Source organism: Nicotiana tomentosiformis, chromosome 7 (assembly GCF_000390325.3).
Source record: "Nicotiana tomentosiformis chromosome 7, ASM39032v3, whole genome shotgun sequence".
Lineage (NCBI taxonomy): Eukaryota > Viridiplantae > Streptophyta > Magnoliopsida > Solanales > Solanaceae > Nicotiana > Nicotiana tomentosiformis.
Window position 1 is genome coordinate 127,863,275 of NC_090818.1, and position 8,664 is coordinate 127,871,938.

At 35.0% G+C, this 8,664-nt stretch overlaps 1 protein-coding gene across 7 annotated transcripts; it reads right to left on the reverse strand.

Moving 5' to 3' along the window:
• Positions 1 to 1,450: 1,450 nt before the first annotated feature.
• Positions 1,451 to 6,566, reverse strand: LOC104089188 (uncharacterized). 7 transcript variants are annotated; one of them, XM_070179741.1, is made up of 6 exons: positions 6,347 to 6,520; positions 6,018 to 6,280; positions 4,902 to 5,113; positions 4,194 to 4,461; positions 2,809 to 3,098; positions 2,422 to 2,545 (listed from the first exon to the last, which is right to left on the reverse strand). In XM_070179741.1, exons 2-6 carry the CDS (start codon positions 6,276 to 6,278, stop codon positions 2,530 to 2,532), a joined length of 1,047 nt encoding a protein of 348 aa, XP_070035842.1. In that variant the 5' UTR covers positions 6,279 to 6,280; positions 6,347 to 6,520; the 3' UTR covers positions 2,422 to 2,529. The 7 variants fall into 7 exon arrangements, with proteins under 7 accessions (XP_070035845.1, XP_009592337.1, XP_070035844.1 ...); XM_070179744.1 differs by lacking the exons at positions 2,422 to 2,545; positions 2,809 to 3,098 and adding an exon at positions 1,451 to 1,889 and having other exon boundaries at positions 6,477 to 6,522; XM_009594042.4 differs by lacking the exons at positions 2,422 to 2,545; positions 2,809 to 3,098 and adding an exon at positions 1,451 to 1,889 and having other exon boundaries at positions 6,347 to 6,522.
• Between the last annotated feature and the right edge of the window lie 2,098 nt (positions 6,567 to 8,664).

The window sequence follows — 8,664 nt, forward strand, 5'->3', positions numbered from 1 at the left end:
TTTTAAAAAAGGGCAATAATCGTCATAACGCGAAAAAATGCATGAAGTTGTTCTTAAAATTGTCTCCCATGATGCGAATCTTCTTTCAAAATTTAGTCTCTCAGCTCCAAAATAATTAACATACGCATAATAAACATGACATTACAATTTGGAAAACAAATAAGCTAAATGCCACAAACACAAGGCTAAAACCCTACATTTATCATTGTCATGAACTTATATTTTTTATATAATTTTTATTTTATAACTCAAGCATATTATTATTTATGTAACTTTTTAAAATTTTATATTTATTAGTGCGGGGTACACGCGTAAGGCGCGTACCCTAAAACTAGTTAATTTAAGTTTTTATAGTAGTTTCTAGGAACAATTATCAACCATAAACCTCTCTAACAATCGTGGTTGAAAGCGGTTACGAAACTTACCTTTAATCGTGAAATCTTAAGTTAGCGGAAAGACCTTGTTCTTGAGTTCTTGTTGAGAATTTAGCGATTTTGAGATGGAATATTGTTAGAATTGATGTTTGGAAGTAGTATTCTAACGTTAATTGCATTGAAAACTCACCTTAGGTAGTATGAGAACCCTGGAATGACTTGAGGATGAGAAAATGTTTAATCTTTAAAGAATTGAGGCTATTTTCTCTCTCCCCGTCCCTTTTATTTCAACTTCACGCCTTTGGCATCACAGTCCGCTCCTTTTATTTCAACTTCACGCCTTTGGCATCACAGTCCGCTCCTAGCGATACTCACGACATTCAAATAAAATTATTTCTGGTTTTGTCATTCTGATTGGTGCCCGACGCACACTGGGCGCCCAAAAACGCGGCCCATTTTTCTAACAAGATAGTCTTCAATAAAATGCCTATAACATTTTATAGGAACATTGAAATGATGAACGGTTTGAAGTGTTAGAAACTATACTTCAAAGGCTTTCTTTTGATATATAGCTCAAATCTCAATTCACTATATATTGATAGATATGTTCATTTAAACTTAGGTCATGTGCGGCTAAGGTCATTTTCATCCCTTAAACATCTCCAATGCATTCCAATTTACTTCTCTCATCTTATAACCATCCATTCAACCTTCTAAACATAAGATTTATGTATTTTATACCTTCATAACTTTTCACACACCTTTGTGTCCAACTTAGAGCTTGAACGAAAACATAATACTTAGCAAAAGTTTTCCGGAGCTTTACATGGAACCTTAGAGTAACTAGTAAAGTTGTTGCCATGTGACTAGGAGGTCATGGTTTCGAGCCGTGGAAACCAGAAATGCAAGGTAAGGCTGCGTTTCCTACAATAGACTCTTATGGTCCGGCCCTTCCCTGAATCCCGCGCATAGCGTAAGCTTAGTGTACCGGGCTGCCATTTTATTCAATGCCATTGAATCCAATACTAAACCAGCCCCATAGTAATTAGTACAGCTTTAATAGAACAAAGGGGGAATGCCTTCATGACTATCTGTTACTTGAATTAAACAACTTAAATATAGCATTTAGCTATTAACAAATATTCAAATATGTTTCAATGACAAAAGAGTCATTGAATCCAAATAATAAACCAGTCCCATACTACATCTTTAAAGCACAAAGGGCTCTCCAAGTAAGAATGTTTTCATGATTTTATCTCCCATTCCTTCAGCCCATGGAAACATGTGACCTCCACCTTTCATTTCATGATAATGAACCCATGGTAGTTTCTGCGCGACGTATCGTTGTAGAATGACAGGTACATGACCATCTTCATCACCTTGCCAAATGTGAACAGAGCCTTCGCCGTTAGGGAAAGGGTTTTCGAGTTCCATTGGATCGAATTCCCATGTCCCGAAACCTATCATTATATCCCGGTGGATCGTCTCGTACTCCCCTTGTTGTCTTACCAGGTCCTAACATCATAAAGGAAATTAACCAAAGTTAATGGACTAATGTCACAGAACATAATACAGAGGTTTAGTCCTTGCAAGTTGCAAGCAGACTCTAGTATGCATTAGGCAAGAAAATGTGCAGGAAACAGTAGCTCTAAGTATATGCTAATCAAACTGTTATCCTCTCTTATGTCAATGGCCATTAACCTGTTTTTCTGTCCAAATTATGTATTATGGTTAAATCTTGATTCGGAAGTAGCAGTTCAAATCTATGTTGCGCGGACTCTCCAAAATGCTGCCGCACCCATGCTGGATCTTCCAAAAGTACACTACTTTTGGAGGATCTGGCACGCACCCGACAATATTTTCGGAGTCTGAGCAATATGGCTTCAGATTTACATGCAATGAAATGAGGATATGCTAAGAAGCTAAACAAGTAACTTCTCCATATTATAGCTTTATAACAAATGAGTCACCTTCATATCAAAAGTAACATATATCATTACTGCACCAGAAACAATAATAGGAGTTTTAACACATAACCATTCATTACTTGAATAAAGCAACTAAACAATCATTTGATAATATTGACAAATATTCAAATTTGTACAATAACAAAGAGTCATTGAATCCAATACTAAACAAGCCCCATAGTATAGTTTTATAGAACAAAGGGCCTATGTTGCGCCGACTCCCAAAATGCTGTCGCATCCGTATCAGGTCCTCCAAAAATGCACTACTTTTGGAAGATCCGACACGCACCATGCTACATTTTCGGAAAGTCTGAGCAACAAAGGGCTCTCTAAGTATGTTTTCATGACTTTATCATAGACAACTTAACTGGTATATACTTGTTAATAAATATTGAAATGTTCAATGACAGAGTCGTTTGGTTCAATACTAAACCAGCTCCATAGTTTAGTTTTATAGAACAAAGGGCTCTCCAAGTAAGAAAGTCTTCATAATTTTATCTCCCATTCCTTCAGCCCATGGAAACATATGACCTCCTCTTTTCATTTCATGATAATGAACCCATGGTAGTTTCTGCGTGACGTAACGTTGTAGAATGAAAGGTACATGACCATCTTCATCACCTTGCCAAATATGAACAGAACCTTCACCATTAGGGAAAGGGTTTTCGAGTTCCATAGGATCGAATTCCCATGTCCCGAAACCTATCATTAGGTCACGGTGGATTGATTCATACTCCCCTTGTTGTCTTACCAGGTCCTAATCTCATCAGGAAATTACCAAGGTTACTTGAGATTTGAGAAATATAACAAAACTCAGGAATTTTTACACTATCAGCGTAATTTTAACTGGCTATAGCAAGTGATCACCTCTATCTTGTAGGTGACCATATCGAACTTGATATCAAGAGTTACCTATTTTCGCCTCATGATGTGAAAAATCTATACACTGTCAATGCAGATAAAACTCTATGATTTTTATGCTAAAACATTACCATACAACGAAAGTAAAGCAAAGTTAGTAATGATAATCCAATATTACATTATTTAGACTAAAACATTACTCTGATGACAGTCCCCAGTGCCTTCTAGAAGATAAATGAACAAATCCAACTATCATTGGAAGATCTTCAAGGAAACAAGTTGCCTTCACCTCTACATCCAAAACAAATAAAGCTGCTTTGAGGTAGACCCTTAGGGGTTGTTTGGTTGGGAAACAAGTTATCCCAGGACTAATTATCACGCGATTGTTATGTCACCCTCCCATGGGAATAAAAATAACACTACAATCCCGGGATAACTAATCCGGGATTAGTTATACTGCGATTTTATACCAACCAAATGTGGGATAAACTCATCTCAAATTTATCCCTTATCCCTCGTACCAAACTAGCCCTTAAGAGACTACCAAGAGAACTTAAGTAATGGAGATCTTAAAGTACAGATGCTAGAGGAGTACACTAATGATATCAAATTGCCAATGACCACTTTCACAACTAACGTATTTTTCTCTCCAAATTGTCCATAATGGTAAAATCTGGAGCAGTGACAGATAAAACATTTACAAGTGCTGGTTTTGAGCTAAAAGAGTGAGTTATGCAATGCATACTTAACTCTATATACACTTATTTTTCACACATATATATAGGGTCAAAGGCGAAACACTAACGAACCCATTGTTGAATCCGTCAGTGATCATGAGTACAACAACAACAACTACGCCTCAATCACAAACAAGGTAGGGGCGGCTATATGAGTTCTCACCGGTAATGTTTCTCCATTTAAATTCAAACTAGTACTTCAAATTAGCATGTAATGAAATGAGGATATGCTAAGAAGCTAAAGAAGTGCTCACCCGATATTTACTCTGATAGGAATCAAAGACAGGCATTAGTATTCGGTCTTGTTCGAAAAGAATATCCTCACTGAAAGATGCCACACTAGAAGAAGGAAATAACTTTTGAGTGTTCCACCAATATGTCAACCATGGGAGATAGTGAGCAATCCGAAGTGTCCATTGATCTTGTACAAGCTGCTCATAATATGCCTGTTTAGTCAAGTTTGCAGGAAAACTTTTCCACCAGTAGTTAGTCACTGGGGTTAGAAGAATTGCTCCAGCCAATCTGTTACACATTTCAAAGGTCACACAGTTAAGCTGGAATATATTCAGATGAATCATAATATCCAAATAGAAACAACAGCTTTTTTTCAACCACGTCGATTGGTCGTCAAACTTCCAGTTTTATGACTTTACTGCAATAAATCCCAAGTCCAGTGAACTGAAATTCTTAAGGCTGACATGACTTATGCGCCTTGGCATTTTTGCTGATTTAGTATGCCGATGCAGTTATTCGAGTTTAACTTATATATATCGACAGTCTGAACGATTTTTATACTATTAGGTCATCAAGCGAGATCTGTAATCTTGAAAACAAGGCAGGTTATCTGCTACGATAGGTAAAAATAACCTGATAATATAAAAATCGTTTTACACTGTCGGTGTATATAAGTTAAGCTCCAATTATATTTCAAGTGACAAGAATTAGTTTTAAGACTTTAGTACCTGTGAGGAATATATTTAAGAAGGCCCCAAACAGCTTGTCCACCCATAGAAAATCCCATAACATAGAATTTAGATCCCAATTCCAATTGATCAGCTAACTCTTCTATATCAAGAGCTAAGGTCTTTGGTGTTCTTTGGGGATGAGGATCACTTTCTCCATAACCTGGTCTATCAATTGACACAATATATATTCCCAAACTCTGCATAACCTCCTGCACCACAACAAAATTATATCCATATTAAAACTCAAAATAAAATATTGTAACAAATAAAAACATGTAACATGATGCAAACAACAACAACAACATACCCGGTGTAACCCCACAAGTGACAGAGCCAAATTTTTACCAAGGGGATTCGGAATATTAAAAAGTAAACACAAGAGCATACCAAGATGAATCAACATCTACCATTTATGCATAAACAATAATAATTTTGACCTTATATATACCGCGTGAAGGGGGTTCAAATGAACCCCTCCCGCCATCCTAGCTCCGCCCCTGCCACAAGTGGGATCTGGTATGGGTGGGGTGTATGTATAATTTATCCCTACCTTCAAAATCTACTATTTATGCATAAAAAATAATCTTGACCTTATATATACAATGTAATTTTCGCGAAGCGGGTTCGGATGAATACCTTCAGCCACCCTATCTCCGCCCCTGACAAAAGTGGGATCTGGGGAGGGTGGGGTGTGTAACCTTATCCCTACATTCAACATCTACTACATCTAATGTTTATGCATAAAAAATAATTTTGATATTGTATATACTGTGTAATTTTTTGGCGAAGTGTTCCGCCACCCTAGCTCCGCCACTGGCACAAGTGGGATCTAGGGAAGGTGGGGGTGTATGAAGACTTTATCCTTACCTTCAACATTTACTGTTTATGCATACAAAAATATTTTTCACTTGTAATTTTTCGGCAAGGGGTTCGGATGAACCGCTTCCGCCACCCTAACTCCGCCCCTGCCACAGGTGGGGTCTGGGTAAGGTGTTGTGTACGTAGACCTCACCCATGTCCTGTCTTATGTGTGGTAATTTTTCAATAAACGACCATTTTGAAAATACAGAAGTAAAAAGCTATCATAAAAATACTTAAGATAAGAGAACATACAGGAGAAATAGTGGTGAGCAGAGCAACATCATGTCTAACACAATCAAATCCATGGATGAAAACAAATTTATGTTTTGCTTGGTCTCTAGGAACACCATTTTCTTTATAAGCCAAATATCTGCCATCAGAAAGCTTGACTCTTGGTGCTGTAATTGGTGGTCCATTAGGTGAGCCACAAATCTTGGGAGGTGGTGGCATAATTGCCTTATAAATCAGTGCTAATATCACTATACCAAAAAGGGCTATCATTTTTCTGATCATTCCTGCAAAATGGTTTCAAGATTAGCCACTAAAAGAAAACTCAGAATTCAAGAAAACAAGAAAATTACCCTATAAAAATGTGCTGATAAAATCTTGAGTTGGAGAAGCAGGTTGCCTGCCTTCTAACTAAGTAGTTGGACAATTCAAGAAAACAAATAAAATTTATAAGGATATGAAGAGAATGGTCACAAGACTCACAACTCTTGCTGCAGAGTGCAGTGTTTTCAGTGTTGTGTCCTTCCTTAGTGCTCTACCTTTCCCCTATTATAAATAGGCCTACCTCGTTAAAAAAATTTAAGGAAAAAATAAAAAACAGAAAGGTATACTTTATAAGTAAACAAAAAATAAAATGAAATTAAAGTATTGAACTTTTTTTTAAGAAAAAGAAATTATTCTAATCCACCATAGTTGTAGGGGGTATAGGTAAGAGCTTTAATGGAGGTCACTAGTATCCTTGGGTGGTAAGAAATTATAAGTACCTATTGTTTAGGTTAAATCATGTATTAATTATCTCCATTAAGTAATAATTAAGATATATTTCAATTAATATTTTATTGATAACAAGGTAGGTAAAGGGACATGTTTTGTACTATATTGTATAGAGTCGGGGTAATAACTAACATCCATTGTGTAAAAGTATTTTAAGCTATCTAGAAGACTTCTTTGATGGGAATTACTGTAACAACAATAACATATACAATATAATTTCACAAATATAATTTTTACCGGGTAGAGAGTTGTAACCTTTATCTTGTACCGGTAGAGAGGTCGTATTCGATATGCCCTTGACTCAAAGTAAACATGCATATTACAACTGTATAGAGAAAAAAATACAGTAATTAAAAGTTAACACTACTACTACCTAGAACGACTAAGGACGAGAAAGTTTTAGTAAAGAGTATTTTTTCTTTAATAATGGTTAGTAAATTTCGAATACCGAATGAATAAGAGAAAAAAAGGACATTCATAAAAAGAGGAAGATGGTGACACACCAACCATACAACGTAAAATGACTAAGAAAGGGATCTATAGAGGTAGGAGAATGTAGGCCACTAAGGGGTTATTTGGTTCGGAACACATATTCTGGAATTTTAATTTTGAGATTATAATTTTGGGATTATAATCTTACAATTTATATTAAAATTTTAAATTAAAATTTATACGGGTTTTAACTAATACCAATAATCAAATACATATTATATATAATCTCAAATTTTATATCGAGATCAGGTAACCAAACGACCCTTAATTCTCTTACTTTGCTTTGACGAAAATTCCACTAAGAATGACAACTAATTTGATGTGCCAACAAAAGGAGTGCTCATTATCTCATTCGAGCGTCGTAACTCGTAATCATACCTACTTAGACCTACTTAAAAAAAATCTATACTCTATTCAATTTGAAATATTTTAAAGAAAAATAATGTTTTAAGAAATAGTTTAGAATTATTTTCATCTGTAGGAGACGATTTGCGATATTTAAAAACTATAAAGTTTTAATAATTGCGATCCCAACTTACCAAATTTTGATTCTCAAATACGTAGTATCTGTATAGGACGAAAAGTATCGGCAAAGTTCCAAGAAGAAAACAATGATAGCAATTCCAAGCTACAATTCACCGTTGTAATTGGATTTTCTTTTTATAATTGTGGTATCCGGACCTGCGCGCATCTTGATTAGTTCTACTAAATATCTTATACCTCCCACTATCAACAAGTACCAAATAACTCTATCTATCAAGACTTGGACAAACGGGAAAAAATCACCTTATATAAGTAGACTTAGATAGTCCTATGTACTTGCGTTGATCCTTATTTCCGTAGGGTAGCTAGGATTTAAACTTTATAATTCTAAATTTTAGAATAGCGATATTATATGTTAGTAATTAAATTTTAAATTTAATTTTTGTATTAATTATTGAAGGTTTTAATATAAATATAAGATTTGAACTAAAATTATTAAATTCGGCCTATTTTCGTATATAACCTTCCAGTTCCACCACCTTATTTGATTAACTTTTAGTGAAACTAAAACTCTACATATAAATATTGTAGACTGAACGATAATCACAAGACTTCAAAACTCCGATCCGTATTTTTCTCTTTTTTTTGAAATAGAATAAAAAATCTTATACATGTCACAATACAACTAGAACAATTTTAAACAACTACAATGACGTAAATAGACAAACTCCTAGGCAATTAAAAAAAGGAGTTTAACATTATGGTAGCAGTTCGATTCATAAAATATTGCGTATTCCGAGAAAAAGTTACAATTACTAAGGCTTCCCTACCTTTAATATTAATATTATATTATATTTTAATATATAACGAGAGAAACTAAAAGAAGTGATCGTCAATTCCAAGTAATATTCATGATTAGCAT